Source organism: Euprymna scolopes, chromosome 19 (genome assembly GCF_053919585.1).
Source record: "Euprymna scolopes isolate OS-2025 chromosome 19, ASM5391958v1, whole genome shotgun sequence".
Taxonomy (NCBI): Eukaryota; Metazoa; Mollusca; class Cephalopoda; order Sepiida; family Sepiolidae; genus Euprymna; species Euprymna scolopes.
Window position 1 is genome coordinate 73,088,009 of NC_136500.1, and position 19,146 is coordinate 73,107,154.

The window sequence follows — 19,146 nt, forward strand, 5'->3', positions numbered from 1 at the left end:
TGTCTAAGGTCTCTCTGTACAGGGGTTTGCCAGAACAATCTGGCATGAGGATACTTTTTCCATAGAAGTAAATCCTGACCAAATATTCAAAATCACATTTCGTATTCGCAGCCCAAATAAGATCTCCTCACTACGGCTACTCCACAGCTTTCTGAGGAATGGTGCACCTTCTCCAAGTGATATTACCTCAAATAATAGCACGAAGCTGGATACTCCACCAGACTAGATAAATTCTTGTCCTGGAATCCAGTAAGACCAAGAGACGAACATGAAAGATATACTACAGCGTATAAAAATGGTTAATTGGGGAGAAGAAAATATGTTCTCAATTTTTTTACTAACTCAGTGCTTGAGAAATACAGAACTTTAATGGAACATATAGATTTCAAGTGTTAGCCCCTGGTTGTGGGCCCCTTGATTTCTAAGAACTTTGACTGAAGTAAAATAAAACAAAAAAGAGAGAATATATATATATATATATATATATATATATATATATATATATACACACACACACACACACACACACACATAGTGAACATATCTATATTATTAAAAACTAAACATACTCTCATAACAATGTAAAGTTTTCTAATATTTTCAAGGAGAAAATAATGCAAAAACATGTTTTACAACACACACACAAAAAATATGAAGACATGACGTCACTCAATGCATTGAAGCGTATATTCAAATCTAAAGCTTACTCATAAACTTGGAAATATACAACTCATGACTCAATGGAAGGGGGGAAAACAGTATATTTCCATTAATCATGACTTTTATCACTTTTAAAGCGTGCTTATTAATTAAAAGACGAATGAATAACATTTCGTTTTTCGCAATGACCAGAGAATTGTCAAATGAACTTGAATAACTTTGAAATAGATTCGTGTCAGTACTAGAAAATTAAAATGGCAACCGTGTCTTGTTTTTAGCACAAGAAAAAACAGATGCCAAATGCAAAGTCTCAAAAATCAAGGAACCCCTTCTCAGGGCTAACACTTGACCTTTGTATAAAACCTCGTAGACATCAGGTTGTTCAATTAAAATTCTTCTTTGGCTCTCAAATGTTGAGTTAATAAAGAAAGGAAGAACATCAATTCTTCAACTGACCAATTAATTATGTGTATCTTGGTTGTGATCCTTTGGTTTTACCCGATTCCAGGACAAGAATTCATCTGGTCTAGAAGAGTATTTAGTTTAGTGCTCTTACTAGCTTACTAGAGACATAATTATTTTGAGAAGGTGCATCATTCTATATATATATATATATATATATATATTAGACATTAAGAGGAGATTATAGATATATATATATAAATACCCGTTCACATACTCATTTCACGATAAAGATAGAACCCAGAATTAGATAGAATCGAGCAATTGCATCGACAACGGACAACGATTCTATCTAATTCTGGGTTCTATCTTTATCGTGAAAGGTGTATGTGAACGTGTATTTATATATATATATATATATATATATTACTAGAGACATAATTATTTTGAGAAGGTGCATCATTCTATATATATATATACATATATATATATATATATATATATATATATATATATATATATATATATATATATGTATATATTATATTTAGTAAGATGATTGATAATTTAAATTAAAATTAAAAATCTGTTTCATAAGAAGGAACACAACGAATCCAATAATTTATTGACTTTGTTGTGTTCCTTTTTATGAAACAGATTTTTAATTTTTAATTTTAATTTGAATTATAAATTATCAATCATCTTACTAAATATTAAAGTAGCTCTAGGATATATGCCCATCAAGCTTATTATATATCTGCATTACAACGAACACTGTTCTTTTTTTGTATTTTAATTAAATTAGTGATTTCACTATCACATTAAAATACACTCTGCTCTTTAGACTGCTGTTCTACCCCCTTTAAATATATATATTATATGAGGGGTGTGTAATAAGTAATATTCCTGACTCACTTCCAGTTGTCTGATCAAGCTGAAATTTTGCATGTGCAATGATTTATATCTCTACGGGTTATGTGGCAAATTACAGCTCTGAACTAATTGTGGTTTTACAGGTGTTCGAACTGAGTCAGGTGTGAAATGGAGCAGTGATCTGGGTTTTGTATTTGAAAGGACGCACACCACAGGAGACTTTTGATGAAATGAAACAAACTTATGGTGATAATGCCCCATCATATGACCTTGTAAAACGCTGGCATCGTGAATTCAAACATGGCTGGAAGTCTGTGGAAACAGCTCTCAGACCTGGTCGTCCTCCTTCTGCCATTGATGAGGCATCTGTCCGTTAAGTTGAGGCTGCCATTTTGAAAGATCGGCGCATTACTATTCGCCAAATAGCCCATGATATCAAGATTAGTACAGGGTCTGTGGAAACTATCATTCATGACCATTTGCATATGCATAAAGTGTCTGCCAGATGGATTCCCAGGTTGCTCACACCATTCCAGAAGCGAGAACGCGTCGAGTGCTCGAGAATGAATTTGGAGATGTGCCAAGAAGATGAATCACAGTTTTTCAAAAGACTGATTACACAGGATGAAACCTGGGTCAATCACTATGATCCAGAGACCAAAGTCCAGTCAATGCAGTGGAAGCACTTGGACTCTTCACCTCCAAAGAAGGCAAGGGTGCAGCCCTCCGCTGGCAGTCATGCTCAAAGTCTTCTGGGATCAGAACGGAGTAATGATGACAGATTTCATTGCAAAGGGTACCACAATTACAGGAGCCTATTATGCTTCACTTTTGAGGAAATGAGGGAAGCCCAGTCAATGCAGTGAAAGCACTTGGACTCACCACCTCCAAAGAAGGCAAGACTGCAGCCCTCCGCTGGCAAGATCATGCTCACAGTCTTCTGGGACCAGGACGGAGTAGTGATGATAGATTTCCTGGCAAAGGTACCACAATTACAGGAGCCTATTATGCTTCACTTTTGAGGAAATTAAGGGAAGCTATGAAAATCAAGAGGCGAGGCAAGATCAGCAAAGGTACCCTCCTCCTGCAGGACAATGCTCCGATCCACAACTCGCATGTCGCCAGATCAGAAGCACGGGCGTGTGATTATGAAATCCTGCCCCATCCTCCCCACTCTCCTGACCTTGCACCCTCTAACTTTCATCTCTTCCCAGCCATGAAGTTGTTTTTGAAAGGAAAGCGTTTCCCAGATAATGCAGCCTTGATTTCTGAAGTCATGTCGTGGTTTGAGGACCAACCTGGGGTGTTCTACAAAAACGATCTCCAGAGCTGCATCAAACGATGGGAGAAATGCATAACTCTGAGTGGTTCCTATGTAGAGAAAGACTAATAACTGTGCCAAGTTTCGTTGCTCTACTGCTATGGGAGGTGGGTCAGGGGCATTACTTATTGCATGTCCCTTGTATATTTATATAAGAACAAGTAGTTAATAAAATATGTTAAAAAACACTTTGAAAAAGAGTTAAAAACATATTTAATTTTAAAAAGGAAGCACAAAATAAGTGGATAGTTCTTAATTCGCCCAGTTTCGAAGAAATACTTTCCTTCTCATCAGAGGGTAGGGATTAGCAAAATGCGGGATCGGATTTTGCTTGCAAAAATATTTAATGAAGCTACACATAGATCATACTTGGTAAAAATAGTGAAGCAGAGGGAATAGGAGGAAGAGAAAGGTGATTTCACGTGAATGGATGGTCTGGTGAAGGGTAAAATATCCAATAACGGTAAAATCCAAAAAAGTTGATTAAATTTCCATTTCCAAAAGTAAAATCCAAAGGAATTGCGTTAATGAAGGATGGTTCAAAGTAATCCAAAAGGTAGAATTCCGTGGAATAATTCACAAATGGGTACAAGGAAAAAAAGGAATGAGTTCAAATAATATTATTAAAAGATTAATTGTGCGTAGAAATGGAGAGATTTTAAAACACGGCTGTCAAGGCTGATTTAAGAAAAATGAGTAAAGAATATATATATATAAACAATCGCTTTATTGCAGATTAGTAAAATATCAATATTTCACAAAATATACGTCATGAAAATATGAAAATTGAATCATCAAATGGCTGTTTCAAGGTGAGTTATTTCCCAAAATTATATTCAAAACCGATATTCGCAATGATGGCATTTTATTTATTATCAAATAATTTATAATGTCCATTGTTTTATTGCAGATCTTTTAAAATGCCAAAAAGGGGCGATTAACGATTATCGAAAAGGAAAGGATTGTTGCTGGACTCGCAGAAGGATTGTTCATCCAAGACTTAGCTATGGAGCTGGAAATGGATCCAAGAACTTTGGCTTCATTCGTGAACAACCCCAAGACCAAAGCCAGAAAGGATAAGGGCACTAGAAGAAACCTTTCACATTGTAATATTCAGAAAATTTGTAGGGAAGTCAACCAAAGCTCAAACAGCACCAGTGCTTCCATTTTTGCAAGAGCTGGAATCGCTTCAAGATCCTGACAGGTTTGATGTAATGTGTTCAATGAGATGGCAAGGAACATCAAAACTATTCCAAGACCTCCATTGAGAAAACAACATAAGGAAAAACGAAAGGCTTGGGCACAGAATTACATGAAAATGGATTTCCAACATGTCTTATTTACAGGTGAAACCCGTACTACTCTTGACTGTCCGGATGGATGGGCCAAAGTTTGGAACTCAAACGGAACTCCAACCCCTTACAGAGTTCACCGCCAACAAGGAGGTGGAGGTATCATGTTTTGGGGGGGGGGGAATCATTAGGGATAAGTTGGTTGGACGATTCCGAGTTCTAGAGGGTGTGAAACTTACCAGCAATGCATACACAGCCTTTTTGGATAAACATTTGCCACCATGGCTAGATGATCTACCATTGTCACGTCGCTTTCAGATGATTTTTATGCATGACAATGCACCATCCCATTCTGCTAGGGCGACTGCAGCCTTCCTTGAATCTATAGGCTTCTTTGGAGAAACCCTTATGAGCTGGCCACCGTGTTCTCATTATCTTAACCCTATTCAATATCTCTGATCAATATTGAAAAGAGATGTTTATGGGGGAGGAGAACAATTTACTTCAAAGGATGCCATGTGGAGGAAAGTAGCTGATGTCGTCAGAACCATAACTCCTTATCAGATCAAACAATTGACTTCTTCGGTGGACAAAAGGTGGTTTAAAGTTATTTAAAAAAATGGTGAATATGGCGATAAATAATTCATTTATTTGAGGCTTAACACCTAGGATGTGCTTTTGTTTATTATTCTTTAACAGAAAAATATAATAAAAAGTAAAGTTTTCATGATTAGACATTGTACTTTTGTCCTAATACAACATTTTAAGAGACCTGCAATAAAGCGATGGGCAGTGGAAATTCCTTGATAAAGAATAAAATGTCATAACCTTGTGAATATTGCATGAATTTGAATAAAATTTTGGGAAATAAGTAACCTTAAAGCAGTCATTTGTTTATACAATTTTTATTTTTTTGTGACTTATATTTAGTGAAATATTGATATTTTACTAATCCGCAATAAAGCAATTGACACAGTTTATATATATATATATATATATATATATATATATATATATATATATATATATATATATATATATACACACCATCGTTTTTGGTAATTTTATATGGATACTCATATACTCATAGTCAAATTGGATATTGAAATGCTCTTCGGTTCTATGGGACGAAACTACCTGAACATTTTGCAGGCGTTTTGAGTTTAATACTATTCTATGGTTAAACTTATGACAGTTGGTAAAAAAGAACCTATATTTTCAAACCAATAAAATACGCCCAAATTTGCCTACATTTGTATATATAGTGTCCTGGCAAGACAGCTTTAGTTTTGTTGCTTTGGGATGAATGTTGCTTTGGGTTTGTTTGTTTTTTTGCTTGGTTGTCGCCCCCTGTGGCCTTGCCAGGCGACTAATATATAAAGTAATTACCACTTCTTTACAGAAGACCATTCCTATAAGACTACAATATCTTGTTGTGGGCACACAGATGCTTCGGCAAGTTTGATTTATTTTTACAAGTCTTGTTACAGATATGGTAGACAAGTTTGTTGGTTTCTGTTTGTGCATAACACCACTTGTTTAGTTGGATCCTATTATGGGATTTCATGTAGGGATATCTGTACATGTACATGGTCATACTGTGCGCTTTTCTGGCACGTGAAGCACGATGTTCTTTCTAAAAAGTTTGGTTTCAGTGACCCTACTTAAAAGTAACAGCAATCTAATCACAGCTTCGCAAAATATCACACACATGATGCTGCAGCATCATTTTGTGCTATAAAAATGACAATGTTCATAAATAGCTTCTCTGATGTTTGACAGCGCTAATTGTCGTTCTTGGCCTTCTGGCCAGGATCAAAGTGTAGTATCGTCTCTGCAGATGCTGTACTTAATGTAATTTGTCCCGGTCAATGGAGGGGAAACCCTCTATACTGGGACAAGTATTATTTTTTGTCCCAACCAGAGTGCTCCTTTTGCCTTTTTTGGAGGGAGGAGTTGGTTTAACCCCACATTTTAAAACGACATTGTGTCACATTTTGCTTTGGTGGGAAAACAAATAAATACTAATAAAAGTAAATGTTCTAGTGACTTTAGAGTATTATTCTTTAAGTGAATCCAAGTCTTTTCTTGTGTGTGTGCTTTTCTATTTTGCAAATCGCTCCAGACAAAGCATGAAACCATCATATATATATGTATATTAAGAAAGTAGTAGTACAATTAAGTTTACAAGGTAAATCAATACAGTAAACTCGAAAGTAATATAGATATTAGATTTCTGATATCCATAAAATAATTTTAACCAGATGTAGCTCTAGATATACCTAAGGCTTTTGACAGGTTATGGCATGAAGGTCTTCTCAGGAAAATCAGATCATACGGTATCGCTGGAAGAATACTTAACATAATTAAATCCTTCTTAGATAAGAGAAAAATCCAGGTTGTCCTCGATGGTCGTACATTTAAACAATATGATATAAATGCGGGAGTGCCTCAGAGGTCCATCCTTGGACCTCTATTATTCCTAATATTCATAAATGACCTCCCCGACAAAATTGTCTCTGAGATGGGTATATATGCTGATGACACCATGCTCTATAACAGACATGACAGGAAAACAAATGAACACATATCTAAAGAAATGGCAGAAACACTAGAGGATGACCTCCAAACTGTAGTGGAATGGTGACAAAAATGGATGGTCACATTCAATGCTGCCAAGACTAAACTTGTTTCCTTCAATAACTACAAGAAACCTTCTTTATCACCAATAGCAATGGCCAAAGACTCTTTATCTGAAAGTACATCTTTTAAACTCCTTGGCCTAACGTTCACAGGAAACATGAGTTGGAATAATTACATTGAGAGCGTTGCCAGGACCACTGTGGAAAATGTAGGTTCTCTCTACCGTGCTAAAAAGCTACTAACGCCCGAAAGTATCCTGTACCTCTATAAGGCCACCATTTGCCCATGTATGGAGTATTGTTGCCATATTTGAGCCGGTGCATCTGCTACTAGTCTCTCACTCCTAGATAGGTCCTGAACTGTCATCTAAGCTTCAGACTCTGTCCCATCGACGAAATCTAGCATCCCTCTGCCTGTTCTACAAGAAACGGTGAATGCTCCGACGAACTGCAAGCACTTGTACCCCCTCGACGTAAATACTCTCGACAAATCCAACAATCAGCAAAATCCCACCCCTTCACAGTTGAGATCCTTAGATGTAAGAGAGCCTTCTACTCCAGTAGTTTCTTCCCCAGAACCGCTAGACTTTGGAATTCTCTTCCGGGTTCCTGCTTCCCCAACTGTACTGACATGCAGAAGTTCAAGTGTAACATGAACCGACATCTTGCTGCCCAACTCCCCACATAGTACCCTTGTAGCTTATGTTCTTGATAGTAGCCCCCTACATCAAAGTGACAATGTGCCTTGTTTGGGGTGAAAATGTAATAAAACATTTTTTTTTTAAATAGGGATTAGAGCTTATTATTTTCACCACCTTCTTGGATTCACCAGATTTTGGACCCAACAACCATGTGAGCACCCTCTCACGTGAAACCATTTTTCTTTTTTACCCCACTCCATCTGTTTCATTTTCACGCTAGTATGATCCTTTTCATACTTAAGTTTCTTTAAATATTTTACAGGCAAAATTTCTTTCTGCATTTTGCTAACTCCTACTTGACGAGAAGCTAAGTATTTCTTCGAAACTCCGCGGATTAAGGATTTCACCTCTATTTGCGTTTCCTTTCCAAATAATAAATACGTTTTTAATTCTTACTAAAGTGTTTCTCAACATATTTTATTATTGTACTAATATATACATATATATATATATATATATATATATATATATATATATATATATATATATATATATATATGCACACAAGTTAGAAAAGCATTTCATCCAAGGCATGAAAATTGTTAAACAAAATGTTTTTACTATAAGCTTTAAAAATAAAGGTACAAGATTCAATTTGAAATTTATTTATCTTCAAAGTGCACTTTTATACATTTTACAAATTAAGGTATAAAAATTTAATACCTTACTTTGTAAAATGCATAAAAGTGCACTTTGAAGATAAATAAATTTCAAATTGAATCTTGTACCTTTATTTTTAAAGCCTATAGTAAAAACATTTTGTTTAACAATTTTCATGCCTTGGATGAAATGCTTTTCTAACTTGTATCGTGTCTTTTTAAGATTATATTTTATTTAATTTATTAATTTGGATTTAAAAAAAGATGAATGTGCTTTTGTATTTATTTATAAAAACTCTCTGCCTCTCTATTTCAGATTGTATTTCTCCTCACACCACATCTCATTTTTGCAACCCCCTCTTTGTATTATTACAGGTCTGAATATTCTCTCTGTTTCAGTTCGTAATTCTCCTCATACCACACCTCTTTTTTGCAACTCCTTCTTTGTCATACATGTCTGAATAATAAGAAAATCTGAATTTTTTTAACAAAAACTTTAAAATAACTTTTTTAGATTAAATTTTTTAAAATTTCTTTCAGAATAGAAAATCTTTACAATTTAATAAGGAACATATTTCATAAAAGTTTCATTAAAAATATTCAGTAGATAACGAGAAAATAGAGATGAAAATTTCAAAAGGAGTGTATAACTGGTTACGCTAGTGAAAGACTTTGTTATTATTGTTATTCTATTATTATTTAAAACATTTTGTGTCCTGCGCTTTTGCGCAAGGACTAATACACACACACACACACACACACACACACACACACACACACACATATATATAAACATTGAATAAATGTATAAACCTGTTTTAGAACACGTTATAAATGCAAAATATTTTATTTAAAAGAAGGAAGAAAAATGCGATTTAATTTCTTGTCTTTTCTTTTTTTTAAAGTTGAAATATTTTAACTTTAAAAAAGTAAAAAAGAAAAAGAAAAAAACAAAGAAAGAAATTGAATCATTTTTTACTTCCCTCTTTTTAATAAAATATTTTTGCTTTTTTAACGTGTTCTAAAAACAGTTTGATGTTTATTTAATGTTTTTAAATTCTAAAATAGGCTTTCAAGAGCCTTAATACCAATTCCTACACGCACGCGCGCGCGCGCACACACACACACACACACACACACACACATATATGAGCAAACAGTTAATAAAATATGTTAAAAAACACTTTGAAATGAGTTAAAAACATATTTAATCTGAAAAGGAAACACTAGATAAATGGATAGTCCTTAATCCTCGGAGTTTCGAAGAAATACTCTCCTTCTCATCAGAGAGTAAGAATTAGCAAAATGCGGGATCGGATTTTGCATGCAGAAGTATTTGATGAAACAACAAGTAAGTCAAAGATTTTACTTGAAAACAAAATAAGTTAAGCAGAGGGAATATGGTAAAGAAAAAGGTGATTACACATGAATGGATAGTCTGGTGGAAGATAAAAAATCCAGTGACGGTAAAATCCAAATGTAAGACTTCAAGAAAGTTAAAAGAATTTCCATTTGTACAAGTAAAATCCAAGGAAATCCCGTAATTGGAAGAAGATGGTCCATAATAATCCAAAGGCAGAAATCCATGGAATAATTCACAAACATGTGTACAAGGAAAAAAATAATATTAATAAAAGAAAAATAAGATGTGCTTTTCACTCTACTTCCGAGACATAACTATAAATAAAAAAGATCTAGGAAGAAAAAGGAGAGAGAGAAAAAAAAAAGAAAAAAAAGAGAGAGAGAAAAAAAAAGGAGAGAGAAAAAAAAATGATAAAGTTAAATATAAAATAAAGGGAAACAAAAGTCAAAACGACCCAGACAGGAAATGTTAAAGGCGCGAAAATATATATAGGGCAAAATAATATAGGTCAACTGAAATGTACAGGTTATCACTTAAAAAAATGTCAGTAAGAGTCATTAAACGACACTAAAAGGAAAATAAAAAATAAAATAAAAAATAAAATAAAAAATAAAAAAGGAAAATAAAAATAAATAAATATATAATAAATAAATAGATAATAAAGAATAAATAAATAAATAAATAAGTAAAATATAATAAAAATAAAATATAAAATATAATATATAATATAAAATAAAATAAAATAAGAATAAGAAAAGAATAAAGATAAAAAATAAAAATTATTTAAGGGGAGAAGATGGCCGGTATCTGCAATTTCAGGGGGAAAAAAAGTAAGTCAATTCATATAGTAAAATTTAAGTAAATATACATACAAGATATGAAAGTGTGGGTAGATTGATATATTAGATAGATAGGAAAGTTTAAAGAATAAAACAGAGAATGCAGATAAAAAACCGGCCATACAAAGAAGAGATAAAGAATTAAAATAAAGGGTTATTAAATTATAAAGTATTAAGTGTGTCGAAAAACGAAAAAGTTAAAGAAAAAATATTTTATCTCTATATAAATAAAATGAACTGATTTTTTCCCGTCTGATTTTGACCTTAATAGGATTAAAAATCAAGATATCTCATGCAAATATAATATGCACAAACGGCAGAACAATATCTGAGGTGTGTTATAGGCTTATTATTTCTCAAATTCCTCGATAATCTTAGATTTCTATACTTTTTCTGCTGAGAAGTCACGGCCAAAACTGGTTAAGATCAATGGAAGTGGTAAAATATTTTCTCTCTAATAAATTCCTCCTCCCCCTGCCACCACTTAACACCGTTTGGGGATCGTTCACAAGGAACAGTTGAGAAGAGAACACCGGTTTGGCTTCGTAGTTCTTTCATGTGAAGTTATTATAAAATCACTAAACTAAGCTGCAGTGCTCTGTGGCGTAGTGGTTAGCGTGCTGGACAATTCACATTATATTTTCACGTTCGCGCCGACCTACCGTAGTCGTTTTTTTTTGGTTTTTTCCTAAACAACTGGAATGGACTTTTCTTGGTGGCCGAACTGTTAATGTTGCAGATGTTTGTTTTTTTTTACACTTTATTTTCCTACTTTTACTCATGACTCCGGGTTTTATCCTTCCTACTTACCTACCAAAACATTTTTTAAAACTCCCCCCATCCCGGAAACAAACACTCGGGCAACGCCGGGTACCCCCGCTAGTATCTATATAAAAGGTAAAAGTAATAACTATGTAATTTCAAAATTGCCATAATTAAATTTGGACTTATGTTTACAGAAAGAGATCAGTTCATTTTTAGAATTTATTATATTGTTACTTTGAGGGGAATTAATTATAGTTATAGCTTCGGTTGTACAGAGGCGACATGACTTAGAGCCTGGAGCATAAGACTTAACTTTTTTTTATAATAGTCCATTTGATTGAGAAGGGAGTATTGTTAGAGTTAAGTTTTTTAATTAAAGTGGTTAGAGAAGTTCCTTGGTTGTTATTATTAGAATTATGGTTGTTAAAAGAAGAAATGTGGTTTGATATTCTTTTCTTAATTAATGTTGAAGTAGCGCCGATATATATATATATATATATATATATATATATATATATATATATATATATATATATATATATATAAAATGAAAATTACAATTGAATTTACCAAAATGATCCAAGATGGTAAAATTAAAGTAAATTATAAATATTAAAGAATTAATATTTATAAACTTATCTTAGCCAGATATAAAAGCTCGATAATACCAAATAGGAAATAGAGCTTATAATATGAGCAAACAGTTAATGAAATATGTTAAAAAACACTTTGAAATGAGTTAAAAACATATTTAATTTGAAAAGGAAACACTAGATAAATGAATAGTCCTTAATCCGCGGAGTTTCGAAGAAATACTTTCCTTCTCATCAGAGGGTAGGAATTAGCAAAATGCGGGATCGGATTTTGCATGCAGAAGTATTTGATGAAACAATAAATAAGTCAAAGATCTTACTTGTATTCCCTCTGCTTAACTTATTTTGTTTTCAAGTAAGATCTTTGACTTATTTATTGTTTCATCAAATACTTCTGCATGCAAAATCCGATCCCGCATTTTGCTAATTCCTACCCTCTGATGAGAAGGAGAGTATTTCTTCAAAACTCCGCGGATTAAGGACTATTCATTTATCTAGTGTTTCCTTTTCAAATTAAATATGTTTTTAACTCATTTCAAAGTGTTTTTTAACATATTTCATTAACTGTTTGCTCATATATATATATATATATATATATATATATATATATATATATATATATATATATATATATATATATATAGTAATCCACAGAAGACTGTTTTCGTTGTATGTGATGTAAGGAGCTAATAAAAATATTATTTCAAATTAGATACATAGATTCTTACTCAGAAAAATTAATTTTCCCCTCTTTGTCAGAAAAATTGCTCATAGCATGATAAAATAAGAGAAACAAGAATTACATGACTGCCAAAAGTAGAACCAAGCTCCACTTTCTATTCTCCTATTCTGTTATTATTCTAGTAATCATATTTTTCCTTATTGTTCTTAAAGTAAAACCAGAACATGAGATTTTTTTTATTGCTATATTACTTTTTTCTTTATTGCTATTACTTCATGGTGGGATTACCAAAAGCTTTGGACCACCTTCTCTACATATAAAAAAAAAAAAAAAAAATGGAACTTGCCGTTAAACACAATGCCTAGTTTAGGAATATTCAATTAAAAAACATAGACGTATGCATTGTAGAAGAATGTGGCAACCGTAGCTGAAGTAAGCGTCCCTTATGATGCTGGCCTTAACAGAGCAGAGAGGGAGAAAATAACAAAATACCAAGGACTTATGTACGACATAAAAAGAAACTGGAATCTTAAGAAGGTATCAATTATACCAGTCATCATAGGAGCAACCGGGCTAATGAAAAAGAGTTTCAAAAACTATCTGGCGAATATACCCAATGAACCAAGTGCAAAAGAAATACAAACAATAGCACTTAAAGGGACGGTTAGAATCTTAAAAAGATCTCTCGGTTGGAGTAACTAAACTAATGAGAGAATGCTTGGCATCCGGCAAAATGACCCATCCTCAAGAAAAACAAAGTGATAAGAAAATTAAAACAAGAGAAGAAAGATGGTGACTTACTTCTTCGTATGCAGGAGGAACAGGCATTACTACGGGTGGTTGCCCTGGAATATCGTATGTCTGATAATTTTGATAAGGTGGAGGAGGTGGCATCCCTGCACCACTCGAAGACGAACTTGGATTTGACTGAGGCACTGAAATCGCGGGGTTGTTTTGTTGGCGATTCAATAAATTCTGTTCTGTTTTTTGTCGCCAACACAGGTAAGAACAGGTGGCAAGTACAAAGAAGACGCCGGCCCAGATTAACCAAAACCCTTGAAAAGAAAAAAGGAAAAAGTGACATATCCATAATATAAATCTCACCTGTCTGTTTAAATGTAAGTATGTATGTATGCCTAAAACTTTCGACAGAGGCGACAGATTTTCACAAGATCAATATCCTTTTGAAGCTCGACCTTTCGGACAACAAATATTGCAAAATTTGGCCAAAAACATCAATTCTTCATCTTCAATTGGGCAGTTTTTTATAAGGAGGGTCGTTTCTTTTGCTGACGTTTTTTACAAGTTATTCAAACCTCGCGTAAACGACGTCGCATAAGAGGCGTTATTTCAACTGTCCGTGACGTCATAACTGCGGTAGGCACATTGATAAGAGCGGTTTTTTATTCACCTCTTTTTCCTCTTGCATGTTACGGGTTTGAATCTGCTCACTATTCCTTTTTTTTTTTTTTTTTTGCTCTTGCAATTTTTCTTTTTTTTTTTCTTTGCTCAACCAATACTCTTACACACACCTCCACGTTTTTTTTTTCCGCCTTCGGTTCGAGCCTGGCTGCCTGCCTGCCTACTACAACTTTTTTATTTTTGCTCAACACACACCTCCAAATACCTCGGCAACACCAGGCATCCAGGCTAGTCTAATATAAAGCATACTTTTTTTTTTTAGAGGCGGCGAACTTTAAATTAAAATAAATCACACAAAAATATTTTTATTATACAAAGTAGCGGGACCTGTGGAAATTCCACAGAGGGCTCTTTCACATGTAATATATTGATGTTGGCATTCTCTGGATGTTCAGCGTAAACTGATTCGCCCTGATATTATTGTAGTTCTTTTGTTAAAACTGCAAGGACGCCCAGCATGTCATAAAATATGCTTAAATATGATATTTAAATTTATGCAGATTTCATATATATTACTATAGAGTCAATTTTCTATCGATTCTTATATATTATAAAGTGGTGATTGCAAAAATTTTAAAAATATGTCCATATGACTTGGGTGCATCAGCTTGCATCGAAATTGAACTTGAGTTCCTTCAGCTATAATTGAAACCGAAACCAAAACTTATGAGGAAAACTTGACAAAATTACTATTATAAAAAAATAGATGCCTTGAGTGTCATCAGCTATAATCGAAACTGAAACCAAAATTTATGAAGAATTATTGGTAAAATTATTTATTACAAGAAATGGAAAGTCATCTTCTATATATATAAAAGCGAAAATATGTGTATGTATGTATGTATGTATGTATGTATGTATGTGTGTTTGTATGTCTCGCAAAAACTTTTGATATGTGTCACGGATTTTCACGAGATCAGTATCATTTTAAAGTTCTAACCTTCGCCCGACAAATATCGAAAGATTGTCCAAAAACATTAATTTCTTCACCCTAAAATCATCAGTTTTCTACAGGGAGGGGTCAGCAAAAACCGTCCTCTCATGACAAGTTGGCTTCTACGCATGCGTCATACGACGTCGGAACATGATTTACTTTAAATATTTGAAAAAACAACACAATTTCGTCGACGTCGTCTTAGTTTAGTTGCTTAGAGTGCAGAGTCATTATCTAAAGCTTTTTGGTTCAAATAGTGGTGTGAGATGTCTTTTTTTTTCGCTTTTTTAAATTTTAATATTGAAACAGGGTTATTTTTTGGTTTTTTTTATTTTTCAGATTTTTTTAAAGAGTTTTAACGTTCCTTTTTCTGTTTTTTTCTTTTTCGCGTTTTCTTTTATTTGTTTTTCCTATTTTTACATTTAACATCGTTCGTTTGCCTTACGTTAGTTTTTCTTGTGTTTTTTTTGTTAAATATTTACTTCGCTTATTCTTATGTTTTGATTAACGCCCCCCCCCCACCCCGCCTGAGCACACACATCTCGAAACACCCAGGCAACGCCGGGTACTCCTGCTAGTAACAATTAAATGACAGTCACTCAGAACAAAAAAGATGTAAGCGTGATACACAAAATAACACACGCTACCGTATTAATATATAGATATGTAGTTTATGTATTTATTTTTTTGAGGACTGTTATGCTCATCTTCATAGTTGTCGTTTAACCACGTTTCGGCCAACTCATCCTCTGGCCTTCTTCATGTGGTTATCGTGATGGGATAGGAATGCTAAGTCTCTTAACTGTATCCCCAGTAATTACTGCTTTCCATAGTTTTTGTCTCACCACGTTTTAGCAAACTAATCCTCTGGACTGCTGGAGTAGAATTAAAACCAGTATCTTCAACAATGCTCACCTGGAACAATAGAGATTTAATTCCTCTATCTACTGTGGTACGGGCCCCGAAGCCTCATCTCAAAGGATTCCAAAAAACAAAAAAATTTAAACGCGAGCCCGCATCATACCCTCGGACTTACATATAACAGAAATCTCATTCCATCAGAGATTCGTGGCCATAAAAAACACCAAACAGGACGATGTCAAAGAAAAAGAAAATTTCCCTACTTGAAAAAGATTTGAATAATTTCCCTACTTGAAAAAGGTTTGAATAATTTCCCTACTTGAAAAAGGTTTGAATAATTTCCCTACTTGAAAAAGGTTTGAATAATTTCCCTACTTGAAAAAGATTTGAATAATTTCCCTACTTGAAAAAGATTTGAATAATTTCCCTACTTGAAAAAGATTTGAATAATTTCCCTACTTGAAAAAGGTTTGAATAATTTCCCTACTTGAAAAAGGTTTGAATAATTTCCCTACTTGAAAAAGGTTTGAATAATTTCCCTACTTGAAAAAGATTTGAATAATTTCCCTACTTGAAAAAGGTTTCCCTACTTGAAAAAGGATGAAATCATATGAATGGAACGGCTAGTTGACAAATCCATTTTGTGAAATTATTTTTTCATAAAATTTTTCTCCCAGTAAATTGATCGTATCATTTCCAATTTGCAATTTGCAAACTTTGCTCAGGTGTCAGTCTCTTCATAATGACAAACCAAGCTGAACTCAAAATAACCGATAGTTTCCAGATCAACAATTAAAGAAAATCGAGTTGTCAATTTAAAAAAAAAAAAAGAAGCATGTCTACTATTATATAAAAGTCACTTTGTATGTGTGCGTGAGAGTTCTCATAGGTTCCAAAACGATTGAGTCTATCTTTTGCAAATTTCACACAAAGGTAATTTATATTTCTGGCAGTGTTCTTAAATATGTTTTGTACAGAAATTCGTCTGATAAGTATCCAAAATCGAAAAAGTCCAATCTTCAAAATAGTCTTCTCTTATAGATAAAAATTTTTACAGGGAAATATTTTACGTTACACCAGTGTAACCTTAGCCGGTGTAAACGTACCCCTGTAAACATTCTTTTATATCTATAAGAGAAGAAAGACTATTTTTAAGATCATCAAATCCAAATATTAGCTGACATGATAGTGTAAACAAACACACACTGAATTTGATGAACAACATTATCACGTTATTTTTTTATTTTTTTTTATGAATTAGTCCACCGGGCAAATTATTCCCCATAATATATAATAATCAATAGAGGATGGATTCTATAATAATACATATGCAATCTGCATAAATTAAAATATCATGTTTAAGTGTATTGTAGGACTAGGCAACGCCGGGCTGCCAGATAGTTTATAATATAAATCTCACCTGTTTTAATGTATGTATGTATATTTGTATGTCTCGCAAAAACTTTCGACAGAGGCGACAGGTTTTCACAAAATAGGTATCATTTTGGAGCTCAACCCTTCGGACGACAGATATCGAAAAATTGGCCAAAAATATTAATTCCTTCACACTCAACTGGGCACTTTTCTGTAGGGAGGCGGGGCACTGTTTTTGCCAATATATTTTCGAAAGTTATCGCCTCTTTTCGATTGTCTAGCCTTAATTTAAACCTACATCACTTCCGGTTTGGCGATGGGCGCAACAGCAAATGCGTCACGTTTTTTGTTTTTTTTAAACTTTCTTTTCCTCCTTTGTGGTACGGATTCGAGCCTGCCAACTACCACTTTTTTTTTTTTTTTTTTTTGCACTCGCAATTTCCCTTTTTTTTTGCTCAATCGACATCCTTACACGCACCTCCATTTTCTTTCCGCCTTTGCGTCACGGGTTCGATCCTGCCTGCCTACTAAAAAGTTTTTTGTCTTTTTGCTCAACCCACACCTACAAACACCCGAGCAAGGCTAGTCCTATATAAAGTTGATTAGACTTTCAAAATAAATCAAAGACTTTCTTAAAATCAATCAAGACTTTCTTAAATAATCAAATTCTGCCCAATCACCGCTGTTGTTACCAATCACCATAGTGGTGCTTCACCATCAACCTGATACTCATTTAATCCTTATCTTTGAGTGGCATTTGAGCCTTGATAAGTGGTGGCTGCTTGGTTTAAAAAATATAATATTTTCAGACCACTCTTTAGAACGAAAGAATAAAAAAGGGAATAACTTACACCAAAATTGGTAAATTTGAGAATAAAAGCAGCACTGGTCCAGATATTCACCACAACAATAGGCAGCCCCTAAAAAAGAAAAAGAAAACAGAAAAATAAAATAATAATACAATTAGATAAAAAAAAAAAAAAAAAGACTCAGATAGTCCTAGGATATGGAATGTTGCTGACACATCTAAGGAAGTGCTGCATACAAAAATGCTTTCCTGATTTGACACAGTACAAAATCGACTTCACAATCTAGTGGAGAATGATTTCATCTTTTCCTTACAGCATTTTCCTCACAGAAGAGATGTACTTGGTTGGTTGTTTTTTTTTTTTTTTTTGCGGCATATCTTTTCAGGTTATTTAATGCCGAATCCAGCGATTTTGTAAGAACAATTTTTTAATAGAGTATATTTGTTTTTTTTTTTAAAGTCGGTTTCTATTTAACCCATAGTTGTGACCCTAACAGGTACTACCACTCCGGGTCAGAGTGGACCTGGGAGCAACGGCAATTAAAGGGTGGCTCCACACTTCCCAAAGCCCGCAAGCTGGGGCCTCACCATCGGATATAGTTTAAGATCATATCCAGGAGTAAGAGATGTAGTGCTTCAACAGTATAAAGCACAGGTGAAAATTGCATTCCAAGTAAAAAAACCTCTAGGATATATTTTATTATTGGAATCCTTTGGACTGAGGATAACAGTTCGCAAATAAATAAATACTCTTTCATATATTTATACAAAAATAAGTATCTTCACTAAAAATTAGTAAACGTTAGAAGTTTAATTAAAAATAAAAATCAGTTTTCGTATTTCGTCAATTGGCTATTCATTATTACTTTATTAAATGACAGACTGACTTATCTCCCCCTGTTTTGTGTGATTTCTGCTTTTTATCAATGACGAATCAGCAAAATACGACAAAACTGAGTTTTATTTTTAATTACAATTCTGCATGATATTTTCCCCCTAATTTTTGGTGTACATA

At 33.6% G+C, this 19,146-nt stretch overlaps 1 protein-coding gene across 4 annotated transcripts in view; it reads right to left on the reverse strand.

Moving 5' to 3' along the window:
* LOC145303667 (uncharacterized) overlaps nt 1-19,146 on the reverse strand; it is a 153,885-nt gene that overhangs the window by 34,755 nt on the left and 99,984 nt on the right. For all 4 annotated transcript variants that reach the window (XM_080145269.1, XM_080145270.1, XM_080103142.1 and 1 more), the window contains exons 3-4: nt 18,175-18,243; nt 13,534-13,787 (exon numbers count right to left, since the gene is read on the reverse strand). In XM_080145269.1, the coding sequence (XP_080001395.1) occupies nt 13,534-13,787; nt 18,175-18,243 (323 nt within the window). The remainder of the gene's footprint in view (nt 1-13,533; nt 13,788-18,174; nt 18,244-19,146) is intronic.